We start from the raw sequence: 21,092 nt of genomic DNA, 5'->3' as shown, positions 1-21,092 counted from the left end.
TTTTCATGGAATTGATTTAGTTTGGTATTTTATTTTACAATTGTGTTCATATCATATATCCATATATACATATATGACTAACAAAAAAATTTGTATAATTTCGTGTATGTGAGTTGCTGTGTTGTGTGTGTGTGTGTGGGTGTGTGTTGTTGTTGTTGTTGCTGTTGCACAGGTTGTGTAGTGTCAATATGCAATAAATATTTGAGTATACATATACATATTTATATATATATTTGATATTTACACATAATTGTTTCAACATTTTTGTTTGCAATCCTAAAACATAATGGAAAACTACTCTTGAGAGTTAGCTATTACATCTGCTGTTGTTGTTGTTGTTGTTGTTTTTGTTTTTGTCGCCATATCAATAAGATTTTGATTTGTGTTTGGATTTGGATTTGCATCACGACAATCGAGATTTTGCTGTGCCTGCTGACTGCTGCTATTATTGTGTGCAGTGACATTGATGTAGCAGGAACCGCAAAGTCTTACTGGATTAAAAAGCTTTTCAAACGGCAACGGCGCCCAGAACTCAGAGCAGTCAGCACAGAAAATTTCTCCACATGATCTGCGAACAATATGAAATCAGAATATCAATATAACAAGTATGGAGAAAGTAATAATTAATAATAACAATATAAAGAACCAACCAGATTAAGAGAGATTAATAACAACAAACTGTTAATGGGTTATACTAAAGTAGTACAAAATGAGAAAAATACTTTGGTTTTTTTTTTGTTTTGTTTTTGTGTGTTTCGATCACAGCCAATCTGACAATAGTTCCTTCACATTCCATTTCCAATCTCTCTTGCTCTGACTATACATATTTATATATTTGTAAGCTGGTTAAGTTAACAAAACCAATATAGAACACCAACAACAACAACAACATGAACAAGAACAACAAACACATGTGTGTGTGTGAATGGATTTACAATGAATGATTTGGAATACACAAAACAAATTAGAACTTGTGCCAGATTGTCATAAAAATGAAGCTTAAGCAACAGCAAACAAGAAAATTAAAAATAAATACCAATACAAAATACAAAAATGGGAAAAGAAAATGAGAATAGGTTAATGTTGAAATGCGCACCGACAATGATGTTTTCTTCGTCCCAGCCAGAAGACAATTTGACAATTTGAGCAACGCGATGCGGCATGATCTGGTACCCAAAGGACACTCGACGGTTTATTCTCTGGGATCGCACCAACGCCACCGATGCCACCGATGCCGCCACATGTGGCATATGATGATGGACCGCTCCGCTCTTCGACGGCCTCCCATGAGCATGTCGATGCATTTTCAACAATATCCGATCCGTTTTCCTTGAAGAAATTTGTAAATTAATTGCATAATTAGAGACCAACTCCCGACAAAAGAGAGTAATCACAAATCCAGCCAGGAGAAAAATATACAAATATATATTGAGATTGTCAGAGAAATTTCGAGGATTAGAAATGGCTGGACTGGACATATTTTACTATATATATAACATAATCTCAATATTCATCTCATCTTGATTTGTTTTGTTCTGTGTGTAGAAATTAATTGATAATGATGTTGATAATTACATGCTCGACGTTTGTGGAGACAACGCTGTTGCAGCTCGGACATCCTTTTTGCAACAATGCCAGACGCATGCCATGAATCTCTCGCAGCAGCACTTCCTCGCGTAGCTGCCGAATATAGCAAGAATATGTGTAGCATAAGTATAAGTTGTAGAACATTCTTAAATATGTAACTAGGATAAATGCATATCTATCAAACTAATCTGTCTATACAAAAACATTTAGATATCAAGAAGAAGTGACACCACGATCTGGATTCTTTACCTTGTGCTCCTGCACAATCTGATGGAGTCTTATGTTCTGCTCACTCAAGCCATGAGCCAAGCCATCGGGACACGAAATGGTAAACTGTGTTCGCTCCTGTTGTGATCCTTGCGGTGTTGGCGGCAACGAAGCAAGACCAGCCGATGGAAACTGCAGTGCACTGAAAATACAAAATGCAATTAATATACAATGCAAACGTTGCTCAGTCTACAGTCGAGTGTACCCGCTACTCATTTTGAATAAAAGTGTCAAAACAGTGCGACATTATTTCGCAGAAATGCAAAAATATACTAAAAGCCATATTCGGTATATTGATATCTCTATCTCGTATAGTCTCTGTGATCGAGGTGTTAACTCGGACGGACAGACGGACATAGCTATATCCTATTGGCTGTTTACGCTGATAGAGAATATATATACTCTATGGGATCGGAGATGACTGAAGGCCATATTTGATATACTACTACATTTAAAATATACCATAGAGTACAAAATATACCAAACCGTCAAACCAAGCAACTTAGATGCCTCCTTCTGCCTGTTACGTAAATTTCCAGCATGCACAAAGTGACAATACCCTTCTAATCTATGAGTAGCGAGTATAAATATCTAGATGGTAAATTACTTGGATTGAGTGCTGTCACGATTGAGGCTCGACCAGAGCATGTTGCGTCGCATGGGAATGCCAGATGTGGACACATCAAAGTTGGCAAACGTATTCAAATGCGCATGCTGCGAATGCAGTTCATTCATGTATCGCTGATGATGATCGGGCGTTAATGGTGGCATGCAATCGACATCGTTGCCTGAGGCCGAAGCTGAAGCCGAACCAGATGCTGAAGCAGAAGCGGAAGCTGAAGCTGTTGTCGTGCTGCCATTGAACTCCTTGGTTTCCTTGCAGCAACTGCTGCTGCTGTTGTTGTCATCATTATTGCTGGGACTCTCGCGTCGTTGCAATTGCTGATCGCTGGCCGAGTTGTTGCTGTTGCTCGGTTGAATGATTCGCAGATTGTTGGGCTTGGCATGGACACGCGGCAAATGGTTGTAACTGCTGTGACTTGATTTATTTGTTGCATACGTTGTTGTTGCTGCAGCTGCAATTGCACAACTTATTGGTTCGCCATCAACTGCTGTTGCGGTCGCCGTTTCAATTTCATTCGTGGTCTTTGTAGCTTGAGGTATCATCATTACATCCACATCTGTTTGGGAAGAAGGCACATCGATGTCTTTGTCTCTATCGCTGTCTCTGTCTTTATCGTTTTCTTTTGCTGCTTGCTGAATGCCATTTGATTGCTTTCGCTGTTGTTCAGTAGCAGCTATAGGAATTATTGTATCCGTACTAGTGTCAATCTGATCGTGATGACCTTTCTCCAGCCACAACAAATGCCGGCTGCCATTATTATCGTTATCACTGATGCTCTCATCACAAATCGATGGTGCATCATCTGCAACAGAATTATGTTCATCAATATAATGTTTTAAACTATTATTATTGAATTATGCTAACCATTTGGTGAAATACAAGGCTCGGAATCGATGCGTTGAACTGTGATCTTGCCATTAATGGTTGGTGATTCATCGTTCAAAATGTTGCATTGTATCGAAGAAGTGCTTTGGTCATTGTTCAACTCGGAACCATTTTGTGCCTCCTCCTCCTCTTCGTCCGCATCCGCGTCTTCCTCTTCGTGTTGGTTGTGGACCACTGGCAGCTTTGAACTGTCGCAGGTATCCTCCGAGTCGGAGTCTTTGTTGATCTCATGATTAGCCACAATTATGCAGTCCTTTGCCTCCGAGCGTATGTCAAACATCGAATTGCTGTTCACATTCATTAAGCCATCCGTTACACTACAAGATAATATCAATTAAATATGTATATATATAGTATATAAAGCAAATGAGACATACATTGATTCGACAGCCAAATTGGGATCACTCGATCTCCTTGAGATCGTGCTCTGTGTCAGCTCATTGCTTGCAATGTTCTCGCTCGAACGAGTTTTTGCCGACGCGCCTAAATTAAATGAAATTTAAGTGACACGATTCGTAAATAAATATTGATTAAACATTCGATTATTTACCGCTGCCATTGCCATTGGTATTGCTATTGCCATTGCCATTGCCATTGACGGCGCCTTGTCGTTCATTGCTTTGTAGAGGAAGATCGGTACCATTTTTATTGCCTAAGCTACCCAGGTAAACATCGGACCAAAAGTGCAAGAATCGCACATTATGCGCTGGCCAAAGTACCTACGAAAGAATAAAAGGCATTAAATGTTATCGTCAGTCAAATGTATTCTACACATTATCTGCATCCGTACCTTATCAGTCTCATGCTTATAGAGTGGATTTCTATACATTGTTTCTGCCAGAAATGGCCAAACCGAGAATGTGCGATCAAAGACCGAATTCTCGATACGTTCTCGCAGCGAATTGCATAGGAAAGTGCCAAAGAGACATGACAACGAATGCTGTGCGAGTTTGATCTAAAAGAACAATCCGAGAATGAGTAAATTCAATTCAAGTTGAACATATGTATATGAACAATATAAATACCAAATAACCGAGACTGAACTCAAAGCTGCAGGGGAATTGTTTGTGGATTTGATGCACCAGATCGAGCCATTGTAGAAACACTGGACAACGTTCGTTGCCTTCATCCGAGTTTGGTCCATTGCCAGAGCGATCGGCAAACTTGTGGCCAAAGTTCAGCCATTCGCGTTCAACGAGCACACGAAAGCCCTGAAATACAAAATGGATTAATGTTATGCAATCTCAGATTAAGTTGTATAACTATAAATGAGAGAGTCTAATATACCACTTAGTATATTAGTGGACATTTTTGTTGAAATACAAAAGTATAGCCTAAACAAGTAAGAAAGCAACAGTCAAGAGTGCTCGACTGAGAGATACCCGATACTTATTAGCAACAAAACGAGATTTTAAAAATACACCCAAAATATAATGCAAAATTAGTATGATATACTGAAGCCTATACTTGGTATATCACATTTAAAATATACCAGATTGTCAACTCAAGCAATTATGGCTATGTCTCTATGGATTGCAGGTATAAACTTTAAAATGAATCTCCTTTTAACTAAGGAAATATGGTCGCTAAACTTGGAGTCTTGGCTGGGAAAAAGCGATCCAAGCACGCACAGACGGAACCTTATAAACATTCGAGTGCTCCACACAAACTTCTGGCAGAGAACCCTTCGATCATTCGCCTCCCATTTCCCCTACCTCAACAGTTCTGTAGTAGGGATCCAGGCAGAGCTGTGCGGTCGCCACAATCTGCGGCGTTCGATCCCAGCCATCGGAGCAATGGACGAGAACAGGACGACCATTCTTTTCGATGGTATGCACCACAGTCATGGTGGCACCCAACAGACCCGACAGATGCTGCATCCACATCGTTTTCTCCAATTGTCCAAGCCAACTGTGTGTAATGAAATCGAATGTTAATTTTATTAATATATATATATCTGTGAAATATATTTCGCACACTTACTTGGGATCATCGGGAGATGAGGCGCACAATTGTCGCACTGCATGGAAACTCTTGCGGATGGCATGAATGTTGCCCAAATTCATGAATTCTATTTCAGCGCATGGATAGTATTCAATGCACTCACAGCCGCCACCGCGAGCTCGATTTGTAACCGCCGATGTATAACTGCGTGCATCCACAATAAGAATTTTCTACAAAAGCCAAAAGAGGAAGGGAAAAGGTTAGCCAAGTTTGTGGATTATACTAAAATTTGAAATTAAACTATATATATACATATGTATAATCTTAATCAATTTATATATATATTATATACATATTTATAATAAGGTTGTAGAAAGTATATTATACTATTGCATAATACAACATTTTATGGACACAACCAAAAGCCGCAAAACAAAAATGTTTGCTGATAACAATAAATTCATGTTTCGATGGTTCTTAAAGTGATTTCAATGATTCTGAAGTTGCTAGAAATTTAATGTGGCAATTAACATAGTAAGCAAAAGAAATTGGGTTGTATTATTAATCTATGAATGATAGAATAATCATTAATATACTATATATATGTATAGTATTTTATATACTATATAAATATACTATGCTATTATATATAGTATATTATAGTATATAGTAAGGTATTTTATATAGTATAGTATGCTATTATATATAGTATATTATAGTATATAGTAAAGTATTTTATATAGTATAATATATTATATATCACAATGTATTCCACAGTATATTATATATTTTGCTTTATTCTAAGTTTTCAGAAAATTTAATTTAGTTAAAATAAAAAAAAAACACGAGAAAACTTTTAGAAACTGACTAATTAGCAAGCAACAAAGTTAGAGTTGTGCGCTATCCATTTTTAAACAATACAATAGTATTACAACACAATATTTCAAGGCCATCTAAACCAGTTAACGGAATATTTACATTGGTATTTAGCAGAGCTAAGTAAAGCCCTGTAAATTCTTCCGTAAACAACGTCCAAATTTATCATCTACAGGAATTCTCTCTCAGAGATTTTGGTATATCGCTGATCAAGAATATATATACTATATACTTTCAAGGTTCTCAAATTTGAATTCTATTATCTCTTTTTGTCTAATGGATAGCTTAGTAAAAACATTACATGAATAAACAATGCCTTGGCTAAGAACTTACGCGTATCTCGTCTAGAGCGAGCTCCTCGTGCGACGAATCCCCTAACGAAGGTGAACTCTGACCCGAGGAGCCCGCCGCCGCATCGCCGCCATTGGCATCCTTGGCCTGACGTCGTGCATGCTCGCCTCGATCGAAGGCGCACGCATCCGCCAGAGCCTTGAGCAACTGCTCATCCTTGTAGTTGCGCCAGCCGAGCCAACCAACTTCCGGCTGGCTGCAACGGGCGAGAATTGCCCCCGATTTTTGATGACGCCAAACGACGGCGGGCAATCGACGTGATCCCCGAAAGTTGGCGATATTGTGGAGCATCTCGTCGGTGATGCAGCACGGTACCAGCAATTTTTGCGGATACGATGGACACAGTTTGAAATCCATGTTGGCTGTGGAAATGCGCCACGAGCTCTTCAAATCGAAACCCAGTCTGGCAACCTCGTTCTTAAAGTCGCTCTCATAGCGCAGTGCACGCTGCAATCGCTGCTGCAGATACTCCACGGAGGGCAGCGATTTTGCTTGATTGTTGTTGGCCAAGCCATTAGTTAGACTTGTCGAGCGATGCTGAGAAGTATTTCCGCCTCCGCCTCCGCCTCCGCCACCGCCACCGCCGCCAATAATGTCGCAGGTCCACGAATAGAAGGGGAATGCAAACAGCGTTTCGAGCGTTTCAGGTACACCAATTAACAGTTGTATGCGGCGTTGCCACTCTGCGCATTGTTCGGTCGATTGAAATGAGCAGCGAACGGTGCTGGCATCTTTGCAATTGACAACCAATTGGAATAGATCACGCACCTGCACCGATTCAATCAGTCCCAACGGTATGTATGTCTCCAATGTGCTGGTCGATTTCTTCGAGAGAAATATGCGGTAATTGGATAACGCGAGGATGCCATCGTCATCGGTGCGTCCCAAATATTTAATTGATTCGCCGGCAACTATCGAAATGAAATTTCAAATTTCAAAATTATGCACACACACACACACACGCAACGGTTATCGATTACGATAGTTAGAATTGCGATTACAACACTTACGCTCTTGAAACGGCACCGACAATTGCGCATCTTCCTTTTCCATTTGTGATTTGGGATATGATTCGGCAGCTCGTATAAAACAAATCGATGGGGGCGGCGATCCATCTGACATCATGTGTTGCGACTGCAATAAAAACACGCACACATTCAATTGTTACACTCACACACACATGCACACTGCATACACATATGTACATACATACATATGTATATACAAAAAAAAAATACTGAGTATTTTTACGTATTGAACACCTGAGATCCTCTCAGGGTTACTTACTATTAATTGTCATTGGAACGAGGCGAACAATAAAACCAATAAGAACAAATCGAGCATGCCCGACTTACAAGTATCCGATAAGGAACATTTTTTTTTTTTTGACAATAGGAAAGTTGGTTAATTGTAACTCACTATTGCATATTCGGCACTCGCACACAGTTTGCACTTTACCATCAGCTGGTAATACCCATTTAGCTAATGGCTACCGGGCATCACAAATTGTTAACTAGTTTATGCGTACATAAAACAGGACACAATATACATACAAAGTCACCCACACATAACAGAGTAGGGGGAGTGGGGGAAGACTCAAGGCAAAGTCATTAAATACGAAGCGTTTGAAACATCACAAAAACAAAAACCAAAACCAAAAAAAAACCTAAATAACAGATATACTAGATACAGTACAAATAATGTTTGTGCATGTGTGTGTGTGGTGGTTGCCAGTATAGATAATAAGCACAAACATACATAGTATATACAGTAGATGCACACACACATTCGCAGCTACATACGTACAATTGCGTACGTCGAGACGCACACACACATAGAAACTGACGTGCAGTATATTTTTGGGGCATATGGGATGAACATTTATAAACAATAAAGCCACACAAATTTACGTCTTACGCGAAGTGAAAGATGATGATGAGGATATCCTTGCAACGAATGCATGGATATTTATAATAAACAAAGTGATAAAGCACATATATACACACACACACACACACACACTTCGAGTATGCGTACATACAAACATACGCTTATACGATTCCACATATTTATGAAACAACAATAACAGCAAAACAAAACCTACAAACATACATACATTTTGTTTGCTTCGAAAACCTTGCGTTTGATCACAATTATTTGTTTTGATTAACTGCAGTTTATAATAACGATATTGAAAAACGCGTTTGCTTAATTTCTTTTTGTTTTAGCACCAACATTAACTCCATAAAACGTCAGCTATTATAAACAAAGATTTGCAAATATTGTTGCTTATACATATGTATGTAGATGTAAAGTGTGCTAGAGGTGGAGAAACATCGATGGTCTATCGATATATCGATTGTTTTAAATTTGTTGTCAACATCGAATCTCATGGCCAACATCGATGATATCTATTCCACAGATATATTATTTATTATATTATATTTATTATTGAATACTTCTTGATTTCTAGACTTTATTGAAAGCTTTATTCATGACACCTTAGTTTAAAACGCGACTGCAAGGCCAGTTTTTAAAAAGTTCAGTTTAACTTGTATTTAAAATAGCCATACTTCTTCAGTGCATTGAAAAATAACTCATTATTTCAAACGAATTATTGATAACCTGTTGTTTAACAAATTTAGACAATTAGATTTCAGTTATTTTTACTGCTAATTAAGTTGACTATTGGAAAATGGGTTGCCATTGCCCAATTAGAATTTACGTGATTTTATTAAATAATCTAAATGTATTTTGCCTGCTTTTTAAAAATTTAATGCATTTTCCGCTTGAACTAGTGAAAATGTATGAATATTTTCGTAGATAAATCAATTACCGTTTCAATGATGTGATATCGTCATAAAGTAGCAGTTTATGGTATATATTGCTTATAAAAATGCTCGGTATTTCTGGTATATATTTGTATTTATGGATAACCGATGTGAAACGCTAGCCAATTTTCTAAAATATTTTTCATAATTTGCTATAATGCCATCAATCAGTATTATTCTTATTAGAAAACAGTTATTTTTGTATATAACTTGGTGTAGCCACTGTATTGGGAAACTGGTATGTGTGTAGTATATTTTGGTGCATTTCGCAAATCATGTGGCGGGCACACTGCGCTCGTGAGACACTATTTGTACGATAATCAACGAAGTTGTTATAATTTTTATTATATATATGTGAAGATACGTCGCGACTACGTTTTCATTCCACCTAATGTAAAAAGTGAATAAAAAAAAATTGAAAACATTTCGATTTGTGTGTAGTGTATAAAAGGGATAGGCACTAGCCCGCGCCGACCAGCACCAACAATATGACGGAAACAACAAAACGATTGCTTGGCTCGTGCTTAGCTATTGTTGCGGTAAGTCGACGTGTTCTAACTTGCACCCGCACACCCGCTCTCCCAATCCCGCAGAAAGCTCAATCTCAGTGCCCATGACTGTGGCTGTGACTGTTACTGAGCGGGAGACGTGGAAATGTGTGTATGAATGTAAATGTGTGTGTGAGAGTGTGAAGATGCCCGTTACTAACGAGACAACAAATTGCCAATTCGCAGGTTCTTCATGTCCTTATCCAGCCAACAGATGCGACTGGTGCTGTGTCTATGACCAGTGAAAATATTGATATGACGTTAGGTGAGTTCACGGGAATGGGAACCGTAGCAACAGCAATTACTTTAATTTACTATACACAATAAAACTTAAGGAAGCAAATGCAAAAACAAACATTGCACAAAAGCCGCATGAAGAGAGCGGCGAGTGAACAAGCGAGCAAGTAAGAGAGAGAGGGAGAGAACGAGGAGCGCATTAACTCAATAACTCAGCTGTAGTGCAGCTCAACTACAATACACACATACAAGTGCACACGCATACGCATAAGCAGCACACGCACAAGTTTGCGTTTGCCTGCGCATGTGTATGTGTTAAGATTGACGTGTCACAAATATAAAATCAGACGCGCTCGATAAATTCCCCAGATTTTCTTCTTTTTTTTTTGTTTTTTATTTTTTTTTTTGCCGACGTGGTAAGCTTGGAACAAACCAAAACAACAACGCAATAATTGTTATCAGTTTGTTGTTTTGTAATTTGTTTTAACACAATTTCTTCAGTCATAATTAGTTCTGGGAAATTAGGCATATTCCTCAAATACAAATCATTCAGCCGCGAAAATAATACAAATTTCCCCGCAATTATCTTTTTGATTTTAAAGATAGATTATGTATATATGTTCTATTTAACATTTTTAATGTCGCTGTGATATCAGTTTTAATTACAAATTGGTCCAGACTACTTGTTTCCTTATCTTATCACAATTCTTGATTGGATTTTACTCTGCGCGTGTTTCAAAACGACATTTCTGGGAATCAACTTAAAAATATGTACAACTTTCTCTAAGCTTAACTATAAGAAACATTAATAATCATTTATTATAATGAATTTCTTTCTTTTTTGGCAATTTCAGCGTCTAACGAATTGGTTTTCCTTAATTTTTATGCCGAATGGTGTCGGTTTAGTAATATTTTAGCGCCAATTTTCAATGAAGCGGCAGATAAGGTAAGTTATAGTTGTTACCCAACAACAATTAATCTATAATTAACCCATTACACATTCCTTTGTTCCGAGTAGTAGTTATTGAAAGTCTCGAGTCTAGTTAAAAGTTGATTAATCAATCACGATAACAATATAATATAGACAATAATAATAATTCCTTGACTGACAGCCCTCAACATAAACAAAAAAAAAGAGCACACCAGCTGTCTGGAAAAACCCCCAAAAGAAAAGAAAGAATATTATAGAGCTCACCAGATGTTTTCATTGTTTACTTTATAAATGAAATTTGTATATTATTGATCTTGTTGTTTCATACACACACAAACTGTTTAAACTAGTAGTCTACTACATTTCTTTTTATTTTTGTTTGTTGAAATATTTCCTTGAACTACATCTCATTTGGTTTGTTATTGCAGATTAAAGCGGAATTCCCAGAGGCTGGCAAAGTGGTGCTTGGAAAAGTGGATTGCGACAAGGAGACGTCGATTGCGTCCCGTTTCCATATCAGTAAATATCCCACACTCAAAATTGTTCGCAATGGACAGCTGAGCAAGCGTGAATATCGCGGACAGCGTTCCGCGGAGGCATTCTTGGAGTTTGTCAAGAAGCAGCTGGAGGATCCCATCAAGGAGTTCAAATCGTTGAAGGATCTCGAGAACCTTGACTCGAAGAAGCGCAGTATTATGGGCTATTTCGATCGTCGCGATCAGCCAGAGTATGATATTTTCCGTAAGGTGGCAACGAACCTCAAAGAAGATTGCCAATTCCATGTGGGTTTCGGTGATGCCTCACAGGCAATGCATCCACCAGGTGCGTAAGCTATACTAATATATAATACCTATATCATTATTAAATGTCAATCATTTTGTAGGCACCCCGATCATTGTGTTTAGACCAGATGTGGCGCTCTCGCATGAGAACGATGAAACGTACACGGGTAGCTTGACCAACTTTGATGAGCTGAAGGTGTGGATACAGGAGAAGTGTGTGCCGTTGGTGCGCGAGATAACGTTCGAGAGTGCCGAGGAGCTAACGGAGGAAGGACTGCCGTTCCTGATTCTGTTCTATAAACCTGATGATCTGAATGCGATTAAGGACTACAAAGCCATCATTGAGCAGCAGTTGCTGGATGAAAAACGTACGCATACTATCTGAATAACTTAATTTGTAATCTTATTGATTGCCTTTTTCGTTTACAGAGAATGTGAACTTCCTGACTGCGGATGGTAAACGATTTGCGCATCCATTGCATCATTTGGGCAAGTCAGAGGATGATCTGCCAGTCATTGCCATTGATTCGTTCAAGCATATGTATCTATTTCCGCATTTCCAAGATATGTACACGCCCGGCAAACTCAAGGAGTTCCTCCAGGATCTCTACAGCGGGAAACTGCATAGGTAATGCGTAGAATGAATACTGAATTTGCATTTACTAAATATATGTCGTTATCTAGGGAATTCCATTACGGGCCGGATCCTTCAAGTAATGAAGTGAAGCACGATAATACCGCTAAGGGTACGTCGCCGCCTGAATCGAAATTCAAGGAGCTGGGTCCATCGAAACACCGTTACACCTTGCTGGAAAAAGATGAACTGTAATATTACAAATGTATATTCATTTAAATATAATTATTAAACAATTTTATAAAGTCCAAAATTGTGAAGCGTCTCCGCTAATCTAATCTAATCTATGCATCTAATTAGAGTTTGAGTTATTTAACAATTGTGTTGTGAAGTGTTTAAGCGTAAATAATTGTTTCGATTTGAAGATATCATTTTTGTTTTTTCCTTTTTTCTGTGTTGCCGTCTCTTTCCATTTAACTTTATTGCTTTCTCGCTCTAATTCACGAACAGAGTTTCATCTCAAATTCATTTAGAAAACTACTTTCAAGTCTTTTCCCGATTCAGACTTATAAAGCATATAGTTATTATATATGTATGTATGATATTCCTTCTGCCTTTGTGTTTTGTAATTAAATTCAATTGAGTAGCTTTTTAACCAGTCTAATATTATTTTTTATTTGTATTTTGTAATAGATGTGTATTACAATTGTTTTTCTTTTCTTTTTTGTTTTGTAAAATTAGATTACATACATATTATATACTAAGTCAAAACGAGCGCGTTTACATGATATTATAATGAGGAGAAAATGACTCGATTGAAATGCACGCGACATTAAAACAGCGGTTAGTTTTTGTTGTTGTTGTTGTTGATTCACTTAGTTTTGAGTTGTTGTCCGTCGTCTGCTTGATCTTGAGTGGATTTGGAGTGGTTGCGTTGTTGTTGTTGTGTGGTGTTGAGTGGTTGGTGGTTGTAATTATAAAAAGTACAATTAAAAGAGTACTTGCTATGTTTATTATTAAATTTAATACGTTAATAAGAAAAAAATAGTGCGGACAATAGGCTTAGTCAACTAATAGGGTCGGGAACGCATGCCGCCATCGTTGCGCATTGCACCGCCGCCATCTCGTCGTCCACCGCCGCCGCCACCACCACGACCACCGCCGCCTCCTCGGCCACCGCCTCCACCACCGTTATCGTTATTGTAACGCGAGTAACCGCCGCCGCCACCTCCGCCATTGCCGCGATCACGATTCTGGTAGCCACCGCCGCCTCCGCGATCATTGCCACGATCATTCATGTAGCCACCGCCTCCGCCGCCACCACCGCCAAAGCCTCCACCGCCGCCGCCGCCTCCAGAGTTGCCATCATCATCACCCTTGGGCGTTTTGCAGCTGCAGAAGTGTTAGAAGATCATGTTAGAGAGATTGATGAAGATGATCCTCTTGAGGAGCAACTTACCGATTGCACTCGTTGCGCCAGGCAAAGTTGGTGTTGTTGCAGCTGCTGCACTTCCAGTCGCCATCGCGTGGCTGCACATTGCCACCGCCACCGCCTGCTCCAGCACCGCCGCCGCCACCGCCAAAGCGTCCACCTCCACGTCCGCCACCGCCTCCTCCGCCAGACCGATCGCCGTAATCACCGCCACCGCCTCCTCCACCGCCACGATCAAAGCGACCACCACCGCCGCCTCCGCCGCCACCTCGACTGCGTCCGCCGAAGCCGCCGCGACTGCCGCCGCCCTTGTTCCAATTGTTCTGACGCTGGGCCAGCGACACCTTGATCACACAGCCATTGAAATCGTTGCCATCGAACCACTGGATGGCCGATTGTGCGGCATTCACATCGTCGTAGGTGACCGTCGCCTCGCCCTTCGAGGTGCCCGTCTCCTTGTTTTTGTACAGCCAAATCTTTGGCTTCATGGTGCGCTTGTCTTTCTGCAAAGCAAAGACGATTAAAAGATTCGAGTTAGTAAAAATAAAACACTTATTGAAAGTATAAATTATAAAGCATTTGAGTTTCTCATTCTCTTATAAGCAACTTCACTTTTAACTGAAAGTTATAAGTCGTCTTATCCTTAATTCAACTTTTAAGTAAGTTAAAAATGGGAAGAAATTGTCTTAACTTTTAACTCGAAGTTAAATATTGGAAGACTTTATCTTATCCACAACTTATTTTAAATGGAAGTTAAAATTTGGTATCCGTAACTTAACTTTTAATTAGAAGTTAAACACAGTCTTATCCAAGTTAAGTGGAAGTTAAATCTTTTAAAACATTGTCTTCTCCCCAACTAATCTTTTCACTAGAGGTTTCAAATTGGAAGACATTCTATTATCCAAAACTTAACTTTTAACTAGAAGTTACAAATAAGAAGAACTTATCCTCACGTTAACTTTTAAATGGAAGTTAAATGTTGGTAGACATTGACTTATTCGCCATTGGTTTCAAATAAAAGTTAAATATTATTATCCATAACATAAGTTATAAAATGGAAGATTATTCCTCAAATTTCCGTACAACTTACCTTGATAATGCCAATGGCACCGAAGTGCGTTTCAATGTCCTGCTCTGTGGTGGATGGATCCATGCCGGAGACAAAGATGGTGTCCTCCTGGGTGATCATATCGTTGCCACCGCCTCCACCACCTCCGCCGCCGCCCCCGCTGCTGTTGCCGCCGTATCCTACAAAGCAGAGCACACAACCGATATATTAGAGATGCAGTCGCAAGACGAAAGCGTGTTTTTGTAATATATATTTTGAAAAGAGAAATCTTTGTAGTTTTGGAACCAAAAGGATTGAACCCTCAATAACAACAACGACAACAAGAATAATATTGTAAGATAATGACCGACCACAACGACGACGACGACAACGAAGACGAGAACGGGAACGAGAACCAGAAGAAAGTGTTCAACACTTGGGTATTAAATTAAGAAACACACTCGACACTCGGTAAATGTTTTGGGAGAGACTCTCTTAAAATCTACATATATATAGTTGGATAATTGTAATGGGTATATAATACACAATAACGTCGCTCGTTATATTATATGGATTACTTTCTTTCTTGTTTTTAGTTTTGGGTGGTGGGTGTAATTGGAGGGTGACTTTTCTTAACTTGTTTCGTAGTGATAGATAGATAATCTGTAGTAGAGTTAGCTTAAGTGGTATTTTGTAATTTGAAAACCAGACTCGTGTTACACCGATTTTGGATGTACTCGTATATTGTTGTTTTCTCTTGTTATTTCATTTCATTAGAGTTTTTGCTTTTTTTTGGTTTACTCCCCGACAAACTCTTTGCTAGATATAGTAGATATAAATACAGCACACAGACGCACACAAATAACAGGAATAAAATATATATAGAGTAGAGATCGCGTGCGAAACCAAACCAATAATAGCCCTATACATAGTATATAATATATATATGATCGGGATAAACACACTTTACGCAATACACTCTACACTCTCTTCAAAAAATATTCGACACTCTTCCTATATAGGATTTATAGTAGTAGATTTTATGTGTTACAGTTTATACAGCAACCACAACAACAACATCAACAACAGCGCTCTTTCATCAACCTTAACATCAACCTCTTAACTTTTTTCTCTTCTTTTCTTTCCTTGTGCCCTGCCTATCAAAGCTCTTAGTTTTTTTTTTTTTGGATTTGTATTTGATTTTGTAGTAAATTAATGTTATACATTACTCGATAGATTGTTCGCAAATTTTGTTTGCATTATTTTACCTTTGTTGTAGTTGTCCTTGCTGGCGCCTCCATTTCTAAAAGAGGATATTGAATAACTTATTTAATGTTTAGTTTTTGATGTTTGGATTGTAATGCATTATGATGAAGTTTTTGTTTTTTACGCCCACGTTTCCTCCTCTCTCTTAATATTTTTCAAATATCATCCTACATGCTGCACTTTATATATATAGTATATACTTTAATTATTTATATACGGATTAGAATACTCTATTTTGTCCACACTTTGATCGTTACATTATAATCAGATCAAGTTTTTCTTCCGCGTTTTCGGCATAGGAACATTCATTTATATATATATTTAAATCTATTTAGTTGATAATATTGATAAATTAGCACAAAAGCAAGCGAGTTATTATTATAAAGAAAATATCTTGCATTCTATTGATATCATTACAAGAAAAGCGGACTACAACTATGTGAAATTGATTTAAGAAATACATTTTATATAAATTAAAAAGTCTAGTAATTAAATCTTCGAAGAACCGAAGTCGATTTAGTATCCATGCAGTTCAAATGAAAATCAAATATTTCTAATTACTGCATGAATACATTTTGCTACGTTGTGGAAATAAAATATACATAATAATATAACAATAACAATAACAAAATACTACACATAACATAGAACTAATAGAATTATAACGATATTTTTGTTTTTCGATTTTACTCTTGTTAATTTACCTTAAATTAATTCTTAGATATATCAAAAATAATTTCAATGATTCGACCATGCAACTAATTGAATTAATCTTCTTAATATGCATGTCTGATTTTTATAGTTCTTATTCCTATTGTTGACCATTTTTTGTTGTGTAACCTTTTCTGTCATCACCAGATATCTTTATTTCTTATGATAATGATTATTATAGTGAGCTGTTTTATATGTATGTAGTATATGGAATTTATCGAACACTTTCATGTGAATCATCTGCTTGCTGATTAACATTTGATTTATATTTGTTCTGGGGACACGCTCTGTTTATTGTTTTTCTCTTAATACGATACGATATCATGATATCATGGAGAACTGATACGACCAATTTGAATTCTTGATTTATAGCGCAGTTTACAGTGATCTTTATCTTAAACTGTTTCCTTTTCGAGTTGACCAATTATCAAAACCTTTTTATTTGGGAATTGCTGCTTACAGATAATCTGTGAATCCACATCTGTAAATATTAACCTTTTATGCACCCACTTATTATAATTATTTTTAGTAATAACACATGGGAAGCTGAAAGAAGCTGTGAAATACTTTTGATCTTGATATTGTTTCAGGAGGATGATCACCAGAGATACTTTTAATATTATTAATATGTTTATATTTGGTTCTTTTCAGATTGTCAGCATCATTATTTTTAGTAGTTCTCACTCTCTTACACTCTCTCGCTCTTTCTCTCTACCAAATGCGCTCGTATTATTAGTGTTATTATTTTGTATGCTTATCAATGAGAGCTTTAATCAAACACACATCCAACTTTTCAGCAAAAATATCATTTGATGACATTTCCAATGGCATTCGAATTGAATTTGGGACACAGGGTCGCATTACTTAAATGAATACGAAAACTTAATGATTCTACATTATGATGAACTCCATTTTTTGCGCAAATACTTCTTTAAATATACATTGTATTTTTTTTTGGTTTTTACTTTTTTTTTCTGATTTGTATAATTTATTTGTAATTTACTTTTATGCTCAATTTTTTTCTTTTTTCATTTTTTTTTTTTTTGCTAAACTCTTTTTTGTTGGTCTCATTTCCCAATTGTATAAATTTATATACAGTATTTATTTTTCTAATATATAGTATATAAAGTAATCATAATAACATACCCATAAGAGTTGCCTCCTCTGTCGTTCCAAGAGCCGCCGCCTCCTCCGCCGCCGCCGCCACCACCACGATGTCCAGAATCATAACCTTAAACGCAATATTAGAGTTTCATGTCAATTGCGAACCATTTTTTTTTCTCGTATATATTGCATTTGCATTTGTAGTACTTACCACCGCCGCCAGGTTTGCTATAGTTTGGCGGAGGCTCATTATAGTTGCCCGGTTTATTTGGCATTTGTTGGTAATTTGGCGGTGGGACAGCAAAATTATTGTACTGTCCGGCGCCACCGCCGCCGCCACCACCACCACCATAGCTTCCACCTAGAAATTGATAATTCGCATCAGTAGTTGAATATCTCCGCAAAATTGTAGCGCAAAATAAAACGATGTGAAAAAAATAGAAGCACACTCACGATCCATAACTATAGCACGTGTAGAACAATTACTTGATTAATTGAAATCAACTATTTTCTTTTTATTTAAAGAGAAACTGTCGAACTAGCACTGCTTTTCTTTCGGCTCACAAGCGTCAATAGAATTTTCTGCACGTCTTTTTTTTCCTTTTTGAGTTGTTGTAAAAATGGCGTGTGATAAAGCGTGTGACCGTAAATTTAGTGTTTGTTGTATACTAGTAATGTATAGAATACATGCAATAAAGGGTCACACGGTTGGGTAAAACTAGGGTTGCATCAAATCCGTATACCAATCGAGTTATCCAACGTGTACTGTTTACTATTATTCATAATTAATTTAGCACATATAATTTATATTGAATCATTATTTTTTTTTTTTTTTTTTTCTAATTCTAATTCATCTATTCATCTTATAAAAATCTACTTTACTCCCAATCAGGTTGATTTCACACATTTATGTTTTGCGTTTTCCAACACTAATTAAGTCACATGCAACCCTGTCATGATTGTTTATATTCATAATAATGGAACATTTGGTGTTTACGTGGAATACACTTATGAACTTTCTTATCCTTTTAAGTATAAAATAACCAAAAAAGCGACAGAATGATTGAAATTTCAGATTTGCAAAGTATGTGCGCACCTTAGCAATTACTAAGCATTCGTTTAATCATTGCACACTTTTTGCTTTTTGCAGAAATCGGCATCGGCTTGGCTGGCTTTGGCATCTCATTCTTATTTCTTGGCATGCTGCTGCTCTTCGACAAAGGCTTGCTTGCCATTGGAAATGTACGTTACTTACGCTTCACATATACTTTAACGAGATAAGCTTAACCAATTTTTCGTTTGCAGATACTATTCATAGCGGGTCTTGCATGCGTTATTGGCGTGGAGCGAACTTTACGCTTTTTCTTTCAACGCCACAAAGTTAAAGGCACAACAGCGTTCTTTGGCGGAATTGTCATTGTGCTGCTGGGTTGGCCTATCATTGGCATGATCATTGAATCCTATGGATTCTTTGCACTCTTCAGGTGTGTGTTTCTTCTTAAAATTGCATCATAAAATATGTCTATTGCACGTGGAACTTCATCATCTATGCTCTTCAACGAGACGATAAGCAAAACACTTATTGTATTTGTTGTTGTGATCGATACACGATTGTCACTAATCGAATTCGTTTTCCATCATCTTGTTTGCAGCGGATTCTTCCCTGTGGCCATCAATTTCCTTGGCCGTGTTCCCGTTCTAGGATCCATTTTCAATCTACCATTTATGCAAAAGGTAAGGTAGCACTGGACTTAGCTTAAACCCAAGACTCGAAATTAATAGTAAACACAACGCATTCCAAGTAGCGAATTAGTATTATTAATTTATATAAGGAATCTCTTGCACTACTCAAAATTGCCCGAAAACGCTTCAAATAAATTTGCAAGTTAACAAAACTTGAGCCTTATACATACATGGCAAAAAAAAAAAAGTTTAGACCATAGCACAAATGTTTAATTTGAATCTAAGCTATGTATTTTCAACATTTTACAATCTCCCATTCAGAGTCACAGTGAGGCAATATTGTTATTGTTGTTATTGGTATTTAATGGTTCTTATTCCAGTCCTCACGTTCCTCGCGCTCAGCGACAACCTCATTGAGATAAGGTTCCAAGTACTTGACATCGTCCTCGTACTTTGTCCACTGCTCCTTGGGCAGAATCGTCTTGGTCATCGACAAATGCAGAGCACGCATAATGCGGTAGTTGCGCTCATCGTACAATTTGCGTGGCAGACGTCGGATGGCTTCCGTCACATCTTCGTTCTCATAGAGACAATCATCGCGGTGCAGACCTAATAATAATAATGCGAGAGACAATTTTAGACCCAATTTGAGTGAAATCTTTGCGCTGCGTTATTTCTTACCGTATTGGTTGAATCCAGACAGATTGTAGGCCCACTTGCCGAGGTTGGCTATGAATGTGAAACAAGTGCGGAGAGAACGTAAAAAAAAATAGAATATTTGTTACATATTTTACGTAATCATTTTTGCATGCACCGCACAAAAGTGGCGGCAGTTTCGTTTGCCAGCAATGGAGCTTGCGACAGTTCCATTCATCAATACTTACAGAATACCAAAGGTCCCTTTCTAGCAATATAACTCGCCATTATTAAAAATAATTTGTAATTTTGACGAAAGTCGCTTTTGCTTTGCTCTCGCGTTCCCTTTTAGGTATGACAGCTGACCAGTGTGACCACAAGTCCCATTTCAACATATACTACTTTGCTTTTACGCGTGGTCACACTGACACCAGAGTTGTATTCGTTCACATTGTTATGATTCGCACTGAACTAGTTCGTTCTATGTGAACTGTGAACGCAAAACAGTTCCAGTTGAACTAACCGCTTTTAACGGCTCAAAATTTGAATGAAAGGAAAACTAATGCTTTTTATTTTTGTGTTGATTTTAGATTGTGCAAAAACTTGGTGGAGACGGAAATCGAACAACCGTATAATATTAAAACATATGTAGGAAATACATTTAATTATACGAGCATGTTTTTTGTATAAATTAAATAAATTCGTTGTTGTGGAAAAAAAGAAAAGAAATCAGTTTGTAAAACACACAAAATGCGTAGTATTCATAAATGTACA

The 21,092-nt window shown here is 37.6% G+C and overlaps 5 protein-coding genes across 7 annotated transcripts; 2 read left to right on the top strand and 3 right to left on the bottom strand.

Annotated features, from left to right (window-relative positions):
- Positions 1-206: 206 nt before the first annotated feature.
- LOC133848431 (myotubularin-related protein 4) lies at positions 207-8,847 on the bottom strand. Of its 2 annotated transcripts, XM_062283988.1 has the most exons (15): positions 8,652-8,846; positions 7,546-7,669; positions 6,518-7,446; positions 5,348-5,538; positions 5,080-5,275; positions 4,390-4,575; positions 4,155-4,319; positions 3,915-4,083; positions 3,742-3,847; positions 3,344-3,681; positions 2,462-3,281; positions 1,837-1,996; positions 1,576-1,680; positions 1,097-1,329; positions 207-568 (listed from the first exon to the last, which is right to left on the bottom strand). In XM_062283988.1, exons 2-15 carry the CDS (start codon positions 7,658-7,660, stop codon positions 295-297), a joined length of 3,987 nt encoding a protein of 1,328 aa, XP_062139972.1. In that variant the 5' UTR covers positions 7,661-7,669; positions 8,652-8,846; the 3' UTR covers positions 207-294. The 2 variants fall into 2 exon arrangements, with proteins under 2 accessions (XP_062139972.1, XP_062139973.1); XM_062283989.1 differs by lacking the exon at positions 1,097-1,329 and having other exon boundaries at positions 402-568; positions 8,652-8,847.
- An 809-nt stretch (positions 8,848-9,656) lies between these two features.
- Positions 9,657-12,776, top strand: LOC133848436 (endoplasmic reticulum resident protein 44). Its single transcript, XM_062283997.1, has 7 exons — positions 9,657-9,905; positions 10,101-10,179; positions 11,006-11,097; positions 11,511-11,904; positions 11,966-12,232; positions 12,294-12,492; positions 12,549-12,776. The coding sequence occupies exons 1-7, from the start codon at positions 9,855-9,857 to the stop codon at positions 12,691-12,693; spliced, it is 1,227 nt and encodes a 408-aa protein (XP_062139981.1). The 5' UTR covers positions 9,657-9,854; the 3' UTR covers positions 12,694-12,776.
- Positions 12,777-13,286: 510 nt separating this feature from the next.
- LOC133848435 (RNA-binding protein cabeza) lies at positions 13,287-18,638 on the bottom strand. Of its 2 annotated transcripts, XM_062283994.1 has the most exons (7): positions 18,453-18,637; positions 18,211-18,360; positions 18,042-18,126; positions 16,187-16,221; positions 14,961-15,118; positions 13,898-14,373; positions 13,287-13,830 (listed from the first exon to the last, which is right to left on the bottom strand). In XM_062283994.1, the coding sequence occupies exons 1-7, from the start codon at positions 18,457-18,459 to the stop codon at positions 13,509-13,511; spliced, it is 1,233 nt and encodes a 410-aa protein (XP_062139978.1). In that variant the 5' UTR covers positions 18,460-18,637; the 3' UTR covers positions 13,287-13,508. The 2 variants fall into 2 exon arrangements, with proteins under 2 accessions (XP_062139978.1, XP_062139980.1); XM_062283996.1 differs by lacking the exon at positions 16,187-16,221 and having other exon boundaries at positions 18,453-18,638.
- A 290-nt stretch (positions 18,639-18,928) lies between these two features.
- Positions 18,929-21,043, top strand: LOC133848440 (vesicle transport protein GOT1B). Its single transcript, XM_062284000.1, has 5 exons — positions 18,929-19,083; positions 19,150-19,241; positions 19,305-19,483; positions 19,652-19,733; positions 20,909-21,043. The coding sequence occupies exons 1-5, from the start codon at positions 19,059-19,061 to the stop codon at positions 20,951-20,953; spliced, it is 423 nt and encodes a 140-aa protein (XP_062139984.1). The 5' UTR covers positions 18,929-19,058; the 3' UTR covers positions 20,954-21,043.
- Positions 19,931-20,724, bottom strand: LOC133848441 (cytochrome b-c1 complex subunit 7). Its single transcript, XM_062284001.1, has 3 exons — positions 20,567-20,724; positions 20,364-20,411; positions 19,931-20,291 (listed from the first exon to the last, which is right to left on the bottom strand). The coding sequence occupies exons 1-3, from the start codon at positions 20,604-20,606 to the stop codon at positions 20,044-20,046; spliced, it is 336 nt and encodes a 111-aa protein (XP_062139985.1). The 5' UTR covers positions 20,607-20,724; the 3' UTR covers positions 19,931-20,043.
- Positions 21,044-21,092: the final 49 nt, after the last annotated feature.

The sequence above is a fragment of the Drosophila sulfurigaster genome, chromosome X, assembly GCF_023558435.1.
Source record: "Drosophila sulfurigaster albostrigata strain 15112-1811.04 chromosome X, ASM2355843v2, whole genome shotgun sequence".
In the NCBI taxonomy this organism is placed as follows: Eukaryota; Metazoa; Arthropoda; class Insecta; order Diptera; family Drosophilidae; genus Drosophila; species Drosophila sulfurigaster.
This window is presented reverse-complemented; position numbering and strand designations above follow the sequence as displayed.